The sequence below is a fragment of the Rhinolophus sinicus genome, chromosome 10 (assembly GCF_057876585.1).
Source record: "Rhinolophus sinicus isolate RSI-liver-muscle chromosome 10, RSI-T2T, whole genome shotgun sequence".
NCBI classification, from domain to species: Eukaryota; Metazoa; Chordata; class Mammalia; order Chiroptera; family Rhinolophidae; genus Rhinolophus; species Rhinolophus sinicus.
In genome coordinates this window covers 2,925,095-2,945,035 of record NC_142510.1, presented here as the reverse complement: position 1 = coordinate 2,945,035, position 19,941 = coordinate 2,925,095, and the positions used below count along the sequence as shown (strand labels likewise).

The 19,941-nt window shown below is 48.8% G+C and overlaps 2 protein-coding genes across 5 annotated transcripts in view; one reads left to right on the top strand and one right to left on the bottom strand.

Annotated features, from left to right (window-relative positions):
- Positions 1–18,825, top strand: part of LOC109458176 (acyl-CoA synthetase medium chain family member 1) — a 34,469-nt gene extending 15,644 nt beyond the window's left edge. For 2 of the 3 annotated variants that reach the window (XM_074323128.2, XM_074323129.2), the window contains exons 5-15: positions 981–1,188; positions 2,820–2,960; positions 4,914–5,073; positions 5,871–5,950; positions 8,053–8,176; positions 9,415–9,495; positions 9,949–10,050; positions 15,029–15,156; positions 15,909–16,008; positions 16,881–17,000; positions 18,483–18,825. In XM_074323128.2, the coding sequence (XP_074179229.2) occupies positions 981–1,188; positions 2,820–2,960; positions 4,914–5,073; positions 5,871–5,950; positions 8,053–8,176; positions 9,415–9,495; positions 9,949–10,050; positions 15,029–15,156; positions 15,909–16,008; positions 16,881–17,000; positions 18,483–18,569 (1,331 nt within the window). In that variant the 3' untranslated portion in view covers positions 18,570–18,825. The remainder of the gene's footprint in view (positions 1–980; positions 1,189–2,819; positions 2,961–4,913; positions 5,074–5,870; positions 5,951–8,052; positions 8,177–9,414; positions 9,496–9,948; positions 10,051–15,028; positions 15,157–15,908; positions 16,009–16,880; positions 17,001–18,482) is intronic. The other variant, XM_074323130.2, reaches the window with a different exon arrangement.
- PDILT (protein disulfide isomerase like, testis expressed) overlaps positions 1–19,941 on the bottom strand; it is a 123,327-nt gene that overhangs the window by 72,619 nt on the left and 30,767 nt on the right. The window lies entirely within an intron of this gene.

The following is a 19,941-nucleotide window of genomic DNA, read 5'->3' as shown; positions in this document are numbered from 1 at the left end:
AGGCTCTTGCCCTATATTCTCTCTCATACTCTCTCACAAAGAAAATAGTTGATGAATCCATCAAGGTCACGTGGAATCGCAAATTAGCAGCAAGAGTAGAGGGAGTATAGAGAAACCGTGTCCTCTGTAGAGCGAAGAGATGGTCCATGGGAGGGCCAAGGCAGGAGTTGAGACCTCGGGGGGGTAAGCACAGTTAGAAAGGGGCAGAAGCAAAGGGAGGGAATGCCAAGAATGGGCACAACACATGCAAAAGCTTGCAGGTGGGAGGGACCTATGTGAGGAACGGCCATGTGGAAATACGCGAGTCGTGGGAGAGAAAGGTGGCGAGTGGGCAGTGCATGTGGTGTCAGGATGGGGAGTGTGGCGTGTTCCTGGAGAGAGGGCACAGGTGTGAGTGACGAGAAGAAAGGTGGAGGGGGAAAAAGGCAGTGTCTGTGGAAGTTGAGCAGGTAATACATGGAGGATGGGTGGCAGGACATCCGGGGCAGAGATGAGAATCCAATAGACCTGCACTAATTGTTGGTGATAGAAGCTGGAAGGGAAGGAAGGCAAGTTCAAGGAACACCGTGGTTACCTGTGGTACGGGGAATGAAGGACAGATGACACCAGGGACTGACAGACAGCAGAAGGACGGGCACAGGGGTGCAGGGAGTCTTGATGCCCGGGACACTGGCGTACTTGCACGTATATTCCCAGAGCCCGTGTGAGGTTGTGCAAAGCAGGGTCCACCTGTCTCCTGGCCGCTTCCATCTCGGGTAGAAAAGGTTAGGGTGAGCTTTTCAAGACTTAATGTGCACAGGGACCACTTGGGGCTTTTGGTAAAATGCTGATTCAGCAGGTCTGGGGTGGGGATGATGCCACTGGCCTACAGACCACACTTTGCACAGCAAGAGCTTAGGGGATTTCTCTGCCGTCAGTCAGGCCTGAGCCCCTGGCTGTGGAAGAGAAACAGAAACAAACAGCTCCTTTCTCCTCCGCAGGGGTTATCACCATTCCAGGGACCACCCAGCTGATGGCCAAGGACATTCTCTACCGATTACAAGTGTCCAGAGCCAACAGCATCGTAACCACAGACACCCTGGCCCCAGAGGTGGACGCCATGGCTTCTGAGTGTCCCGCTCTGAAAACCAAGCTCCTGGTGTCTGACCACGGCCGTAAAGGATGGCTGGACTTCCGTTCCCTGGTTAAGTGAGTTTCTGGTCTGAATACGTTGAATAAAACATTAAAAATGAATTTTTAAGGTAAAACTTGAGACTGTAAGGAAAATTAAGGCTGCGGCTAGCAGGAAGTTTGGGGAGCAAGCACTTTCCATCTTCCAGGGGCTGGGGGGTATTAGGGACACCTCGCAGGAAAAGTTAGACAAATGTTGGAGGTGAGAAAGGCCCCTTCCACCCCAAAACTCTGACTCTGTAAGCCTTTCAGACATTTTAATGTCACACATACTGTCAACGTGAGAAACGTCCAACCCCGTACAGAATTTTGATAGGAGTTTATCTGAGTCACACTGACAGCATATGCCAGGAAGCAAGATCTCAAATGCTCTGGAGAGTGACAGTTTTGCAGTTTCTTTTATTCATTTGGAATTAAGGCAGATGCTGTGGAGGTGGAAGAAGGCAAGGTGGGGATGGATTACAGGAGAGCTGACAAGATTCTGTGCTCTCTTGAGGGCTAATACACCCTTCAAGGGGTATTACTTCTGGCATTTCCAAGGTGTGTTAACCTAGATACACAGCAGTGATGGACAGGGCTGGCTGAGCCTCTCACTAAAGAAGTTACAGGCCCTGGGGGGGTGACTCCCCACCCTGACCTGCCCAGCTGGGAATTTACAATCAGGTCTCCCTGTGAGGTTATGTTCCATGGAACAACACAAACCATGCTGGGTTTCCCTTTCGCTTGCTCGCTCTCTCCTTTTTTTTTTTTAATTGAAGTAAATTGGTTTATAACATTATGTAAGCTTCACTGGGTCTGTTTTCTTAAAGTAACCCTTCAGTTTTTAGAGCTCTTCAGTTCGACCCCAAAGGCAAATGTTACAGCAAAGTCACTTCTGACACTACATTCTAAAGTCGGAGAGTTGAATGAAAGAATCCCTTAAATTGCCCAGAGTCAGGATGGTACCATTTGTTAGCAAGACCCAGTGTTCCCTCCAGCTTTTGGATTATTTGCAGTTTCTCTGAATGGCGCAGGGAACTCGCTTTGGGAATCATAACAGGCCCAGACCGTCCCAAGGCTCAAGGCAGACGGAGGAAACTGCAGATTCTATCTGTGGCCTCAAACTCACCCCAGGGAGGATGTACATATATATTTCTTTCTCTCTCACTCTCCCTCACTATCTCTTCCCCACCCTCCAGCACCAAGGTTATGGAGTTAAATTCCTGTAAAGCTGGTTTATGTAAACACAAGTGTGATCAAGAACACAGCCTATGGGTCAGGCTGTCTGGGTCTGAACCCTGGCTCTGACACTTGCTGGCTGTGTGTCTTAAGGCAAGTTATCTAACCTCTCTGAGCCTCAGTTTCCTCATCTGCAGAATGGGCATGCCAAGAGCACAGTCAGTGCTAGAAACACACTCAGTGCTATTTCAATGTTTGTTAACTTAAAAAAATAACCCACTGTATTTCCCCCGTTTTTTAAATGAAGAACTGTCAGTCCAAGTCACCTGTCAACTGTGTTGGAAGCCTCACCCCTGGAGAAACAGTTTTCCCTCCAGTGCTGCAAAACCCCCGTTTTCTGACCTCAAAGCCGTATTGTTTCTTCCGCTTCCCCCGAGGACAGAAAACCAGGAAACATGACTTCTCTCCTTTTGTGCTGACTCCCTCTGTAGAGCAGCGTCCCCAGATCACAGCTGTGTCAAGTCACAGACCAGAGACCCAATGGTCATCTTCTTCACCAGCGGCACCTCGGGCTTCCCCAAGATGGTGAAACACAACCAAGGACTTGCCATACGCGACTCCCTCCCTTCCTGGTAAGAAAGAGGGCACCAGCGTAGAGGCTGGGTCACAGTCGGGGCACAGTGTGCGTGTGTGCAGGCGTGCATGTGTGCATGTGTGCGTGTGCATGTGCACGTGTGCACGTGTGTGCATGTGTTGTGTGCACACATGTGTGCATGTATGTGTGCATGCATGTATGTGTGTGACTGTGTGCATGTGTATGTGTGTGCATATGCGTGAGTGTGCACATGTACGTGTGTGTGCGTGTGCATATATGCATGCATGTGTGTGCACGTGTTCATATGTATGTGTGCATGTATGTGTGTGCACGTGTGTGTGTGTGTGTGTGCATTTCTGTGTGTGTGGGTCCATCCTGTTTCTCCTTGCTGCTCTCTTTGGCTCAGCCCGTGGAGGGTCTAAGCGGCGAAGGCCTGGACTCCTAAGTGTTTGCTGACAGAACCCTCCAAATGACAACGGGCGTTCTGCCCAAGCACCTTCTCAGGACGCATGGCAGAAACGTGGGTACAGGCAGCAGGCACCTGCGAGTCGCACAAGTGACAAGCCATTGTGTCCCTGTCAGCGGTTCCAGGGCTTGGTGTGACAAGACAGAAAACTGTAGCAAGTGGCCAGACGTGACAGGCCCTCTCCTCCTCCACAATGGGCAACTCTGATGTGGACTTTCCCAGTCAGGAGCCGGCAGAGGAACTAATACCTAGAACCAGCCACAGCCTTTAACCTAGAATAAATAATTGTCGAGGTGGAAGCTGTGTAGCCCGGGGTTATTTAACCAATTTCAAACCAAACCTCCTCTGCCCAGTTAGCAATATTCAGACCAGACCAAGTCCTATATATTTCCTAACTTATCAACCAGACCAGGGGCAGAGAAGTGGGTATCTGCGAACAGTGGGCATCTGTGCTAATGACCCTCGCACAGCGCCCCCTGGAGGAAGGACGGTGGGGAGAAGGGGGGTGGTTCTGTGCAGCCAGAATGATATAAGCAAAGGCCCAACGATAGAAACAGCAGCATCCACAGAACTACAGAGATTTGAGAATCGCTGGTACTCAGAGTGTCAGGTGAGGGACAAAAGGGAGGAGCTGGAAAGTGCGCGGGACCCAGTCCCACAGGACCGTGTGGGCTGTGGTGTAGTTTGGGGCGCACGAGGGAAACATGGGGAGGTACTGAAAGGTTTTTAGCACGGGAGAGACCTACTCAGATTTGTGTTTTGAAAAGATCCCTGTGGCTGCAGCATGGAGAACGGATTGGGAAAACAACAGATTGAGAAGGACCAGTTAGAGGGTCTTAGACTAATTCAGGTGCAAGGTGGTGGTGGCCTGGACAAGGTGCCAAAGACGTGAAGGACGGTGACACATGGGAGAGTGTCGGAGGCACAACAGACGGTGTGCTGGCTACACATGGGAGAGAAGAGGCGGGAAGCAAGGTGAACTCCCAGGTTTCGGGCTGGGACAGTGTCATGGACACGATGACATTCGCTGAAATACAGAGCACACTGGAGAAGAAATAGTCCAAGGGCGGCAGAGGTTAGAAGCTGCTGGGACAGAGGTGCCAGAGGAGACGTTCAGTGGACAGCTGGGTCTGAAGCTCAGAACAGACGTCCCCCCGCAAGTAATGTGGGGTGACGGATGTGAGCGGCTCACCAAACCCCACCCCACTAACAGAAAACCTCCTCCAAGCCTCAGCCTGCTAATGGCAGAGTCGTTTGCTCGAGGAGTTAGGCACATAGAGGTCCCTCAGAAGCAGGAAAAGGGGGGTGAAGGAAAGAGCAACCTCCTTTTGGCTAAGTGTTTCCAGTTTCCACTAGACTTTGTCCCAGTGTCCCCAGCCTTAAGGGTCATTGTGGTTGAACCACCTCATGTCCCACACGACCAGGACCTGGGGTGGGAGTGAGTCTGGGGCCCAGCACAAACCACAGCCCTTGCTCATACCCTCCCACGGTAACATAGCTGAGGCCACCATTTTTTGGAGTCAGCAGGAACCTGATGCAGCTGAAGACGAGTGACATCTTCTGGTGCATGTCAGACCCAGGCTGGATTATGGCCATGCTGGGGTCCGTGTTGGAACCATGGACAGCGGGGTCTACAGTTTTCATCCATGAACTGACCCAGTTTGACCCGAAGGTCATCGTACAGGTAAGAAGACTAACTTTTCAGTAGGCACAAACTCCCAGAAGAAAACCATGTGTGAAGCTCAGACAGCTGGGCCCTGGTGAGAAATAGCTTACAGAGTAAAGAAGCCCGTTAGTATAACATCACCCAGGTTCTGCAAGGTGCTGAATTTGTCATTGTATCAGAATCACCGGGAATATATATTTTGAGAAATTAAAGCCACCAGCACAAGCTCGGGTCTCCTGGTTCCTGGCTCCTGGGCCAGGTAGCAGGTGTGTGTATCTATGTGTGTGAGTGTGTGTTGTCACTCAGTTTAATAAAGTATTTTAAAACAGAGCCCTGGAATTATGATGGAGCTGGTCTCTTTTCCCACGTTTAACATTTACTAGTGGTTTACTTGCCCCTCTGAGCTTCAGTTTTCTCATCTGTATGATGGGAGTTCTCAGTCCTAATAATTACTACCTCATAAGATTGTTGGGAATATTAATGAGACGATACAGGCAAAGTGTGCAACGTGCACAGCCCTGAGGCCGGCACCTAAAAAACACTCAGTGATTGGCAGCAGCTGCTCTTCCTATGGCGCATATGTCGTGGTGATAACTGTCACCGGCTGACGCCTGTAAATCTGTGCCTCCACTCACACCACAGCTTTCCATCTCAGAGGCAGACCGGCCTCTCCAGCTCTCAAAGTCCAGCGCCCCCCCCCCGACACACACACACACACACAGACACCTAAGAGATCAGAATTTAAATGCTAGTAGTTGGCCAATATTTTTTAATCTTAACATAAAAGTAAAATTCCTTCTCTCCTCACTGTCTAGACAATGGTCAAATACCCCATCACCCAATGCCTTGCTGCGCCCACTCTGTTTCGAATGATTCTGCAACAGAATTCCGCCAGGTACGGTAGAAGTGGCTTGGTCGTAGTAACAACTGTTGGGTAGGATTTGAGGGAATCTGAAGCACTGTGGTCTGACTGTTTTTAACTCCAGTTCCTTGAGGGGTGTGTGTGTGTGTGAACTGTGAGTAGTGACAACTATCAGCCAGCCTAATTAGTTTATTACGCAGGACTCAGAGATCCAATCGAAGCAGTCAGTGTGGGTTTTTCTTTTTTAAACATTTTTACTGTGAAATGACAAACATACAGAAAAATACGAGACATAAATGTACAGAATAAGGAATTGTTGAAAATAAAACAGCTGTGGAACCTGTCATCCAAGTCACAGAACGAGAGCTCTGCCAGCACCCGAGACCATTGCCACTACTGGAAGCCACTGTCTCTTTCATGGTGTTCACGTCTTTATTTTCCCTTATAGTTTACCTCCTAAGGAAACTGCCCTAAACAAATCACGCTATTTTACTTGCTTTTGAATGTTACACGTGTAATTGCACATTATTCTGTAATATCTGGCTCCTTTTGTCAACCTTATATTTCTAAGATGTGTCCACATTACAGCATATTTGCTATAACTAATTTTCATTGCTGCGGCTAATTTGCATCGTTGTATAATATCCTATTTTATGGAAATTCCACATTTTTTTTTTTATCAGTTCTACCATGAATGGACATTTGGGTCGTTTCCATTTTGGAGAATTCATGGAATTCTAGCACAATTGCCCAGGTGCACATAACCATGCATTCACGTGGCGTTTTTCTAGGAGAGAAACTGCTAGGTGCCCTGGCACTAATTCTGTTTTCCAGAGTATCCAATCAGTGTATGCTCCCATTGTTTCCACACCCTTGGCTATATTTGTTCTGGTCAAAATGTTTCAATGTTCGCCAATCTCATGGATGCACAGGGTTATTTTGTTATAGTCTTGTTTTTGCATTTCCCCGTGCTTGAGGATTTTTAGCTAAGTTGAACCTAGTGGACCTTAAAAGTACCTTTTAGAGAGTCTGAAATGGAAACGGCTGCTTCAAAAATCAGAGCTAACATGTTGTAGACATGGAGTTGAAATAGCCGAGTTCAACAACTACCCTTATAAAGCCCGCTCTGAAATACAACTCGATTTTAATCAGGAAGCCTCAATCTGGCTGGATTCTGTTTCCATCTGTATTTCAAAGCTTATACCACAGCCACTTTTTGCAACATTCCCCAGTAAAAATCCAACCAGGGCACAACGAATGACTCCACTGGACACTCTGCCCACTTTATCTACTCTGGAGAAAGCTCCAGAAGAAAGAGGAAAACATGTCCCGGGGAAGCAGCCCTCCTGTGCATCGCTCTGGACTGTGTACCAGGAGAGGTTGAGAAGGTTGGGAAGGTGAACCAGATGTCAGCCACGTCCCTCCTCCCCAAGAGCTGGCCGGGCTCAGCCTCGTGCCAGCTGCCGCTCAGACCTCAATCACTTCTGCCCATTTCCTTCAGGGAATCCATCCTTACTTTCTGATTGCTTTGGTACTAGTTATGGAAATTTTCATGGGGAATATGGAGGGAGAAGGTGCGGGACGAGGTATGCCTGCTACATGTGTTCACAGCACACTTTTCTGTTCTCCCCCAAACCTCTCGGGGCTGCTACCTGTGACCCATCCTCTTTCCTTACACTCGGCCCAATCTTCCACGACGCCCGACCCCTAACTTGCCTTCTCCACGCAGAAGCACAAAAGCCCTTCGGTTCACAGAACCCCACTCTCCATGGAAGGCCGGAAGTATACCCCATGATGGTTTATAAAAATCTCTCTCTTAGCCACGTGGACTGCTTCCCTAAGACAAGGTCTGACAAACACAGCTTTACCTTGTGTTACATCCACACCAAATGGAATTTGAAACTCCCTAGTTGGACCCATTAGCGTCACTCCCAACCCACCACCCCCAGGGCCTGAAGAGCTAACAGGGGGCTGACAGGAAGTGAATGACTTGGCCACGGCCATCAGTAAAGTGGCCAGAAGGCAAGTGAGAAAGCCAGGAGGCAGAAGGATGGGTGGTCCACAGGACAATGCTGCGAGCTCATCACACCCGAGGCCTGCTCTAAGGCTCGGCTGATGCCTTGTTGTCCCCTAAGTCTCAGGTTCCCCACCCTGGAGTACTGCTGGTGTGGCGGCGAGGCCCTGCTGCCCGAGGAGCAGCACAAGTGGAAACAAGAGACGGGCATCCCGCTCACCCAGATCTACGGACAGTCAGAAACGGTAGGTGGAGGGTCCCCGCTGGGCCAGTCAGGATGTGCCCGAGCCCCGAGTGTGTGCAGAGGCCCCCCCTGTGTGCACAGCCTCGCTCGTAGCTGAGCACGGAGCCACGGGAGGCTCCAGACTTCCAGGCTCATTGGCCCCCTCGTCAGTTTGCAGACAGACAATTCTCACCCAGCTCATCGACCTTCAAGACACCAGTGTGCTGAAGGCTACTGGGCAGAAACTTAACAAGGGGTCTAGGCCATCGTGCTATGTCCCTGTGATCAGGGGACCGAGAGGTGAGGACCATGGAGGTGCGCTCCAGCAACATGGAGGCCACCACCCCAAGTCCTGCCCACGTCACCATCCCTTCCCAGGGCATTGACCGCAGGGACAGGCCGGAGCAGGCCCCAGGACTTCGTTCCTGGACACTGATGAGGCCAGCACACAGGTTTGACTGGGAGACACTGGCAGGAGCGGAAGGAGCAGAGCCTTTCTTATGTAATACATCAAATACACACACACACACACACACACACACGTGCGCACACACACGGTGTGATCCCAAAGAGTGGCACTGAGCAGGCAGGTGGCAGCGCACTCAGACCATCACACCTGTCTGCAGCCAAAAGCACTTCATCAGTGGTGGCCTGAGTGGCTATCTCTCTTCCAACATCCTCGGTCCATTTCTGACACTGGACAGAGCCACGTCCCCCCACCTCCCTCTCCATCACCCCTTTAGCTGACAGAGGAACGACTGCCATCTCAGGACCTATAGCAGAATGGCTGTATTTTAGGGGCTATGCAGGAGGGCAAAGAAAGATTCATCAAGGAGGTAAATCAGGATGGGGCAGTGGTAGCAGAAGGAACGCTCGAAATAATTGCAACACTGTCCTGAGTCGTAGTTGAGGCAGGATTCCTATCACTACTGAACAGCCCTGAGAAAACGTCTGTTAAACGGACCCGTGACCTTCCCCTGCCCAACGGGCACATGCCAGGCAGGCAGTGGGCACTCCACCCCCCACGACACATGCCCACCGCCTGGAGCTCACCTCTTGGCCTCCCCGGAGCGGCTCACAGGCCCAGCCCACGGCCGGCTCAGCAAACGTCTGTGCACGGAACTGGGCCGATGTCGTGAGCCGAGAACTCCGACCTTCGAGCTTCTGCATCAAATGACATCTGTGAGCAGCAGGGATGCTGTATGTGGGTCTTGCTGCTTTGGGATCAGCCTGGACTCTATTGTCTTTCTTTTGTGACAGGGCATAACGTGCAGCACTCCCAGGGGAATGAAGGTCAAGCCTGGTTCCTTGGGGAAATCCATCGCACCGTATGACATCCAGGTCTGGCCCGAACGGCACTGGCTGGGGGCACTGAGGGCGCAGCCGGGACTGGTCCCTCGTGGGACACCGGCCAGCCCAGTTGTCCTTCCTTCTCTCCTCCTTTTTTCCCTCCAACGTCCTGGGGAGGTTTCAGTAGTGCAGCTCCTGGTGATGCCGAGGCCTCACACCAGAGGCCGGGGCAGCTCTTTCCACCAGCGGCTTTCCCTGCTCAGGGTCCTCTCGCCCAAAGACACACTGCGATGTCTGTATATCGGGAAACAAACAGACCCATGACTTGGGTTTCACCAGGGGCTGATTTCAAAGACTTTTGAGTTTTCTTCTGTTTTCGGACAGGGCTCCTCCCCAGGGATCCCCACTGGTGTCACGTGAACAAGTTGGGCAATGCTGGGGGGGGGGGGGCAGAAGCGTGGGGGGGGGGCCTGCAGGGTGGGATTCACTGGCCTCTCGCTCCAGGTCATCGACGACGAGGGCAACGTCCTGCCGCCCAATACCGAAGGCAACATTGGTATCAGGATCAAACCCACCAGGCCCCTAGGCCTCTTCGTGGGCTACGAGGTAAGGGCGCCCACCTGCCCCCTTCCCGGCCGAGAAGCCTGTAGGGAGCTGAGCCGGTGATGAGGCAGCAGTCTCAGCTCCGCGTCCTGAGTCTCCTTCGCGTCTCCCTTGTTTGCTCCAACTGAAGGAAGCCTGTTCCCATCAGTCTCAAAGCTCACGCTGTGTCCCCACGTCCCTTCCTGTCCTAACCCATCAGGCCATTATGGGTGGACGGATGGATTAGAAAGAAGCCTGGCTTCAGAACCACCAGATTTCGGGGCCGCTGATCTTCTGTGGTTAAGAGGAAGGCTCTGACCGGGTTCAAATCCCACCACCATCCATCCCTCGGAGCCCAACAGGGTGTGAACAAGTCTTTGTAACTTCGCCCAGCTGCCAGGGGGCGCCTCACTTTACAGAGAAGGAAACTGCAGGTTCGAAGAGTTACGTGACTTGCTTGTGTCAAACGGTAGGGCTGGGATTCAAACCCACGTCTCTTGGGCCCCAAACCCCAAAGAAATCTGGGGATTACAGAAAACTGTGAGAGGCTCTAGGAAAACCTGTTGACACTCTTGATCAGACAAATTCTAGCCCTCCTAGGTTAGTAAAGGCCACTAAGGAAATTCTCAGCATCCGAGATTGGCCGTGGAAGCGTGGACAGACCCTGAGACTGAGCTCAGGCTCCATCTGCTTCCTCCAGAAGAAAAGCCGTGGGAGGCTCTCTGGGCATCACTGCTGCCCTCATCCCGTGACCTCCAGGGGGCGCTGCTCCAAGAGGGATGATGCAATCACCCTAAAGCAAACATGCAGGCCTCAGGCTCAGTTCTCAGGGGCACAGTTTTAAGCTGGGATAAAAGAGAAAATAAACACAGACTAACATAGTTATAGATCAGGGATTTTCAACCCTGCCTGCAAGTCAGAGCCATTTGAGGAGTTTTTTGTTTGTTTTGTTTTTAATTAATGCTTGGATCCAACAGAGATTTTGGTTAAATTGAACAGGGCTGGTCCAGGGCTATGACTTCTATTTTTATTTTTTTTAACTGGACATGACCTATATTATTTTGCAAAGATGTCCTCCATATGCTCACACCTAGTATCCCATTTCACATGCTGCCATGACAACGAAGTGGAATTGCTGGGTCACACCTATGCTTAACTTTTCAAGAAACTGTCAACATGTTTTCCATGTTACTGCATCAGTTTACATTCACATCAACAACGCACAAGGGTTCCAGTTTCTCCATATCCTTCCCCACACTTGCTATTTTCAGGGTTGGGTTTTAGTTTCGTTTTGTTTGGTTGTAGCCACCCTAGTGAATGTGAAGTGGTATCTCATTGTGATTTTGATTTGCATTTTATCTTCTCTGCAGAATTGTCTATTGAAGTCCTTTGCCTATTTTTTTTTTTAACTTTTATTTATTTAAGTGTGTTTTTCCGGGACCCATCAGCTCCAAATCAAGTAGTTGTTTCAATCTACTTGTGGAGGGCGCAGCTCACAGTGGCCCATGTGGGGATCGAACTGGCAACCTTGTTGTTAAGAGCACTGTGCTCTAATCAACTGAGCTAACCAGCCGCCCCCTTTGCCCATTTCTTAATTGGGTTGTTTTGTTATTGCATGGTAAGAGTTTTTTATTCTGAATATTAACATTCTAGATATTAATCTCTAATCAGATATATGCTTAGCAAATATTTTCTCCCATTCTGTGGGCTGTCTTTTCACTCTCTTGATAGAATCTTTGGATGCACAAAGTGTTTTAATTTGATAAAGAACATTTCATCTAGTTTTTTCTTTCACTGTTTGTCCTTTTGGTGTCAATAAATCATTGCCAAATCCAAAGTCATGAAGATTGTCCCCTCTGTTTTCTTCTAAGAGTTTTATCATTTTCAGCTCCTATGTTTAGGGTTCTTACCCGTTGTGAGTTAATTTTTGTATGTGGTGTGAAGCAGCTTCATTCTTTTGCATGTGGGCATTCCAATTTTCCCAGCATCGTTAGCTGAAAAGACTGTCCTTTCCCACTGAATATCTTGGCATCTTTGTCTAAAGCAATTGACAATATATGTGAGGGTTTCCTTCTGGGTTCTCTATTCTACTCCCATGGTCCATATGTCTGGTTTTATGCCAGTTTCACACTGTTTTGATTACTGTATCTTTGTAGTAAAATTTTGAAATCAGGAGTATAAGTCCTTGAACTTTCTTCTTTTAAATAAAAAACTGTTGGGGCTATTTGGGATCCCTTGAGATTTTATATGAACTTTAGGATGGGTATTTTTATTTCTATAAAAAACACCACAGATTTTGACAGGGGTTGCTTTGAATCCGTAGATCACTTTGGGTAGAGCTGCTGTCTCAATATTAAGTCTCTAGTTAATGAATGTGGAAGGGCTTTCCATTTATGTGTCCTTTCATTTCTTCAGGCAATGATTTTTAGTTTTCAGTGAAACCTTGAACTTTCTTGACAAAATTTATTCTTAGTATTGTATTCCTTTTCGTGATACTGTCAATAGAATAGTTTTCTTAATGTCCTTTGTTCATATATAATTTTACTGCCTTCAATTAGTTCTTTGTCCATTTTTTTTCTCTTAGCTCCTTGGCCATATTTCACACACTTTTTTTTTTTTTTCCAGCAGTGGTCACCATTTTATCTTATTTTATAAGCATAGTTGGTATACATTATATTAGTTTCCGGCGTATAATATAGTGATTTGACATTTATATACCTTACAATGTGATCCCCTCACTAAGTCCAGTGACACGTTTCAGTGATTTGTCTCGTGAGTCTGATGTCTGGACTTCCTCAGGCATAGTTTCTGTCAATTAACTTTATTTCTTTGAATGAACCATGTCTCCGGTTTCTTTGTAGGCCCCACGATTTCTCTGTTGAAATTTGGGCCTTTCACTGTAATAATGTGGTCACTCTGGAAATCAGATTCTCCCACTTCCCTCGGGAGGGAGGTTGCTGGAGTGGTTTCTTTTGTTTTTTGACTGCTGAGGCTATAGTCATAGTAGTCCTTTGTTTTGAGACTGCCTTTTTATGTGTTCGTTGTTTTTGCAAAGGCTGTTGTTTGTTATGCGTGATCATTGAAATTTCTGATCCTTTAGCTCATGTTCAGTGAATGGTTCAGAGGTTTCCTTGAGTGCCAGGAGTGCAAATGAACAAAGAAAAACATGAACAACCACAGAAAGGAGCGAACGAGCAGTACACATGGGCTCTGTGCTGGGGGCCTCCTTCACCACTCAGCTGAGCTCACTCTGAGCCCAGGAACCAGGAGCCTGAGCTGAAAGCTGAAGGTCTTGAGACTTTTCTGAGAGCTGCATCTGGCCTGGACTGGTGCACGGCTTTCTAAACTCCCCCGTGTCCACATCTGTCTTGAATATCCTAGATTCCCCCCAAAATCTCAGCCCAGCTTCTCATCCAGACCTGAAGGCCAACTGGATCTCTCCCATAATCTCTGGCCTTGGGCATCTTTAGTTTTGTAGTCGGCCTGGTAACTTCTAGGAGCAGTGCCTCTGCTTTCCCCACTGGTATTCTGACTTCTGTGAAGGGAATGCAGTTCGTCAGGTATCCCCAGACAGTTAGACCACAAGCACACAATCACTATTATTTTACTTTAGAATATTTGTTTAAAAAAATTTTTTTGATCGAAGCCAATTATAACCACAACTATAATACACACAAAACGACTTCCTTAAGCCCCGGGTAAATCCTGTTCTCACTAAAAGATCTAATCTTGAAATGGAGCTTCCTCTTGGAACTTCCAGAGCATTTCAAAACACGTCAGATGGTCTCCTTGATATAATCAGAACAACTGGAAGGAAAGCTTGCAAAAAGTGATGGGATTCAGTGTTTTTCTTTGAATGTTTTTTACTGGAACCTCTTACGATCATTTCGTATTCCACAAGAGGGATGACCCCAGCACATTGCTTAGAGGCAAAGTGCACACGCTGTAGAGCAAGAATTAAATTCAGATACCAGGCCTCCCCCTGACCAGCTGAGTGACTCTGAGCGTTATTCGCCTCTCTGAGCGTCAGTTTCCTCTTCTGTTAAATGGGCTAGAGACGGGTCATCCTCACACCACATCTGTGCACGAACGTTCATCGCAGCTTTATCCATAACAGCTAAATGCTGGGAAGAACTCAGATACCCTTCAATGAGTGAGTGGCTGAACAAACTGCGGTTCGTCCCTGACGGGAAATACCGTTCAGCAATAAATAGGGAAACGTACTGGTGGACACAACCACCTGGATGACTCTCGACGGAATCATTCTGAGTGAAAAAAGAGCCCGTCCCAAAAGGCCACATAGGTGATTTCGCTTAGGTACCATTCTTAAAAATGACAAACTATAAAGACGGAGAAAAGATCAAGGGATGTGGAGGGAGGAGGCAGAGGGAAGAGGAAGCAGGGGTTGGATATAAATGAGCAACACGAGACATTGCACTGACTGAGCTGCTAGATGCACAAACCTACACAGGAGATATAATTGCATAGGGACTAGATCCTCACACACACACACACACACCGCTGACTACAGGGGAAAAAATGAGAAAACCTGAGTAAGATTGGAGTATTGAAGCGACCGCAATATTCTGGTTCTGAACTATAGTTTTGCAAGATGTGACCATGGGGGGAAATTGGGTGAAGGGTACATGGGATCTCTCTGTTACTTCTAATCGCATGCAAATCTATAATGATCTTAAAAGTTGAATTACTGGCTTCATAGACTTTCTGTGAGGATGACCGGAGGCAGTATTTGGAGAAGAAAACTCAGTCAGCAAACGTTTACTGACACCTCCCATCTGTGCAGCCACCGTGTGACAGATCAAGTCAGTAAGATTCTGTCCACTCATTGACCGGTAACATGCACTGAGTGTTTGGATGGAACGAGAATGGACTCAGAGAGATTAAAACACTTGCGGAGGTTCAACCCCAGATCCTAGCCCCAGGTTGCAGCTAAACGTCTCTGAACGCACTGCCTCCCACAAGAGTCCCTTTCTCTTTGCAGGATGACCCAGTGAAGACAGCCAAAGTTGAGTGTGGGGACTTCTACAACACTGGGGACAGAGCAACTATTGATGAAGAGGGCTACCTCTGGTTCTTGGGGCGGAGCGATGACGTCATCATTGCGGCTGGGTAGGTGTGGTTGAGCGGGAGCCAGGAGCTATCCCTGAGCGCCGGTGGGGTCTAGCTTGCCTAGCCATTGCTCCGTGCATTGGGGATGGCACCCTCTGAAGAGAGCCGTGTATACAGGGCCCTGGCCCAGGTTCTCTGTGCACCGCCTTCAACTCCTGCATCCAGAAGAATCCACCAGAAAGTTCAAGAAGGTCTGGAAGTGCAACCACAATAAGATGTTGGGGGGTAGGGAATAGAATGGGGAAGGGAGACCTTGTTTTGGTACCTATTGGTTGGGGAAAATTATTTGTGAAAGTTCTCTCCTTCGAGTGTTGTAAAACCCAGTAGATGCCATTGTTATGCCCATTTCACAGATGAGAAAAACTGAGTCACTGACCAGCGAAGTAAATTGCCTAAAGTTTCGAAGCTAGTACAGAGTGACGCCCAGATGTGAACCGAGACAGTCCGGGGAGCTAGCTCCCTGCGCCAAGCCCCAGGGCCCCGCGAGGACAGCTTTCCCCCTGGTCCCTCACCAGAGGCAGTGAGGGGAGAAGCTCAGGGAGCGTGTGAGCCTGGTGTTCCTGACACCGGAAAGCCCAGGTCTCCACGTTTTGGTCCCACTACACAGCCTTTTCACAGACCTCTGGCTTCTCGTGACAGTTGCCCTTTGTGCCGGGGAAGTTGTGACCTTCTCAAACGTGAGATTGGAGGGCCCGGGTCATTCCAGCCCTGGCACCTGCTCGGAATCAGAGAAGGAACTGTTGGTCCCGCAGGTACCGGATCGGGCCCTCAGAGGTGGAGAACGCCCTGGCGGAGCACCCGGCGGTGGCTGAGTCAGCTGTGGTGAGCAGCCCGGACCCGCTCCGAGGGCAGGTGAGGACCACGCGGAGGTCATCGTGTGTGCGCGTGTGTGTGCGTGTGTGTGTGCTGGAAGGCGGGCGTGGCGCGGGGGAAACTTCTAGACCACACCTACCCAGACTCTGCCTAGGGTGGAGGGAGGGCATGGTTGGTGTGCGTGGGGCATTTATACTGTGTGGCCAGCAGGAGGCACTGTTGGCATCACCTGTGCCTGAAAATAGAGGGTGAGGAATGTTTTAATAGCAGCTAATATTCAGTGCACCCTTACTATGTGCCGGCTCATTTAACCCTCACACAACCGAATAAGTTAAATCTTCTTATTCTACCTTTCTGTAGGTAAGGGAACAGGCAAACAGAAGTTAAATGACTTGCCCAGATCACACAGCGGTGGGGCCGGGATGGGAATCTGAGCAGTCTGGTCTAGAGCCTGCATTCCTTGGGTCAACAAGTATTTATTGAGCACCTACTATGTGCCAGGCCCTGTGCAATTAAAGGGGATATGAATAATAATATAAAAATAATAACTTAGCAACAACTGTCAAATACCCATAAGGTTCAAGTCAGAGAACTGAACATAGAACAATAGTAAAAATGATAAGTAAAAACGAAGTTACACCAGCTGCAGGTTTTATATGTACTATCTCGTGGAATCTGTACATAAACCCGAAGAGGGATGACCCTGTACTGTCCCCAAGCCACAGAGGACTCTGAGGTTAAGTAATTTCCAAGGCAGAGTGGAAATTGAGCGCGTTGGCATTTCAACTTGCTCCTGTCTTTTTCCAAAGGCTCAAGGGTCAACTTGTTTTTCCAGTCATTAGATAAACATTCACTCTGTAAACTAGATGGTTGGCTGGCACTCACCCCGAGCCTCTGGTTCTGCACTGCAGGTGGTGAAGGCGTTTGTGGTCCTGACCCCCCAGTTTATGTCCCAGGATCGGGAGCAGCTCACCAAGGAGCTGCAGCAACACGTGAAGTCAGTGACAGCCCCGTACAAGTACCCAAGGAAGGTGAGAGAGGGCAGGTGCTTCCTCCTTTCCTGTGCTCTGCGGCCCTGAGTCTGGGAGGGTGGCCGGGGCGAAGCTTAAACAGCCGACAGAACTAGCATTTTCCTCTGCAGAAGAAGCAATTTGGCTTATGGGTGGAGTAGAGCCAACTGAATTAGATGGAACCTCTATCCTGTGTCCAAAACCCTAAAGGAATCCATTGCTGGCACGATAACCTGAGGGCAAAAAAAATCAGACAAGTGCCCACGCTACCCTAGAAGTTATTTAAAATCTTTGACAATTTGAAAAAAATTCCAATTTAGCAGCTTCCAAACTATTTTTAAACATGGTTCATACCAGGAAACATATTCGCTATTGCAACTCAATACGTATTCACATGCAGAACAAATGAATGCTAACGAAATGATATTTATCCTTACAACATGCCATCCACTCTGATATTTTTTTATTCTACTTCGTTAGTTTTAAATGCTGTCTGCAAATGACAAAAATGTCCAATAGAGAAATGATTACATTATTTGTGAAATTTAATATTATCCTCTCATTTAAAATGATGATGCAGCTTTCATTTTTAACTTAAAGATATCACAATACAATATTAAGAAAAAAAAGTGGGCTATGAAAGAATATACATTATATCATCCTATTTGTTTAAAAACAAAGTTTGCAAGGATACATATGCCAAAAAGGTAACCTTTCCTTCCATTGCTATAATACTTTGCTACATTGTCTGAACGTTTATAGTCAGTACCTATTGTAAAGCTAAGCAGCTCACCTTTACTGAATAGTTACTCCCTGTGCCAGGCCCTGGATTCAATGCTTTACATGCATTACTACTTCATTTAATCCTTTCTACAACCCGAGATGGTCTAATCATCCTGATTTATGGACAGGACAGTGAGGCTCAGAGATGCAACGTAAATTGCCTGAGATTAGAGTTGATAAAAGGCAGAGCTGGAGCTCAAACCCACGTGTAGCAACAAAGTTCTTGCTCCCGATGTTAGCTCTACTGCCTCCAGCATGGAAGATGTGTACCAGTTAGGACCAGCCAGATGATATTGTGGGTAACAAACAGCCCCAAAGCCTTAGCGGCTTATTCTAAGGAAGGTATGTATCTTCCTTGCTCATGTTCTGTGTCCACCATGATCCTCTTGGGACCAGGACAGATGAGCAGCCACCATGTAGGTACCTGCCAGGTGCTATCAGAGATGGACAGAGAGGGTGGCCAGTGTCAATGCTTCCAGACTCTTCCGTTAGAGGTGACATGCTTCACCACATTTCATTAGTCAAAGCATGTCACAGGGCTGCAGCCAACTTCCGGGGGCCAGGAGGACAACCTGACATACTTGGTAGGCCCCGTGTGAAGGCCACCACATAAGTGCCAGCCTGTCTGGGGGACTGTGCAGGGGTAAAGGAGGGGACTGGGGGGCTGGCAGGAAATGACTGCGCGGCTCAGCCAGGATGGTTTGCTTTTCTCCCCACCAGGTGGAGTTTGTCCCCGAGCTGCCCAAAACTGTCACTGGCAAGATTAAAAGAAATGAACTTCGGAAAAAGGAGTTTGGTCAGATGTAAATGGCCATCAGCTCAGAACCCGCTTCTGAGTGTGACTGGGGGTCAATCCCTGGCTGCCTCAGTTTCCCCACTCTGGTGGGGGTGTTGAGAGAGTTGATTTGGAAGGGTCCCAGACTGGCCGCATTCCAGCCCTTTTGTTCTTTTAAATTAACATCGGTCACTAGCCTACCTCCAAGTCTCCTGTCCCTCCGATTGCCCAGGTGAGCGCTCAGATTGGGGCTGGAGGTAATAAAATACTGATGTTGTCATCACCGGATACCCTGTGTTGTGCCTTCGTTCTGTACACGAGCTTGTGCTAAATGCGGTCCCTCCATAGTTCTCCTCAACCCACAGCGGAGAGAGCACGGGGCCCGATGCTCCCCTCCTGGCCCGTGTTCCCGGTGGCCCTGCACGTCCGGCAGAGGACCAGACCCAGAGATCCACAGTGATGCTCCAAGCAGCCCCAGGTCCCTGCCTCTGCTGGACCCCAGCCTCAGCCCCACATGGGTGAGGGAGTGACCCACTCTCCAGGGCCTCAGTTTTCCCCCAATGGCAGCCTGTGATCCAAGCAGCTGACCTAGGAGGCCAAGTGTAGATTCTCTCTATCCTGACATTTCTTCCAGGAATCCAGGATCGCTCAGCTCCTCCCCAGGGGCCCAGAGTCCTCCCCAGACAGCTCCCCTCCACACTTTATAACTCTCTTCTGCTCTCAGCCTTCCCTGCCCATGGCCTAGGGTCCCGTGAACTGACCGTTCCCTCCATCCATCCTTGGAGCCTGCGATGGGCCCATCAGGGGGGCACCAGAGGCAGGAGGGGCGGGGACGCAAGGGACTCAGTCTGGATCCTTCCTCTCTGAGTTTTACTAGTGATAACAGATTACCAGTTCTATTCATGCAAGACACATGCCCCAAAGTGTGTGTGTGTGTTTGTGTGTGTGTGTGTGTGTGTGTGTGTGTGTGTGTTGATTTGAAAGGGTCCCAGATTGGCCCCAAAGTGTATGCATGTGTGTTATTTTGTTGCTAAAAAGTCTCCTAAAAATTAAAAACTCCAAGTCCATCAATGGAAAGTATTCCTTTAGATATACATATTTTTTCCTCAGTATAAAGGGTCTAACAAGGCAGCTGATACTAGAAGACTAAAGAATACCCACATGCAGACCACCCATTGCTCCTTAGGAGGAAAATGCATTTGCGAGCCAAGCGAGGGCAAAAGGAAAGTCCCCAGAACAAGAGTTTTCTAACAAATGTTGAGAAAACTCCCATGTTCCAGGCATTACCCAAAGTGCTAGAGACGGAACAGTAAGAGAGCAGATCCAAACCCTTCCTGTGTGAGCGTCTGTTCCCACGGGACGAGGGAAGATGATGGCACGGCTCCAACAGCACTGGACCAGAAG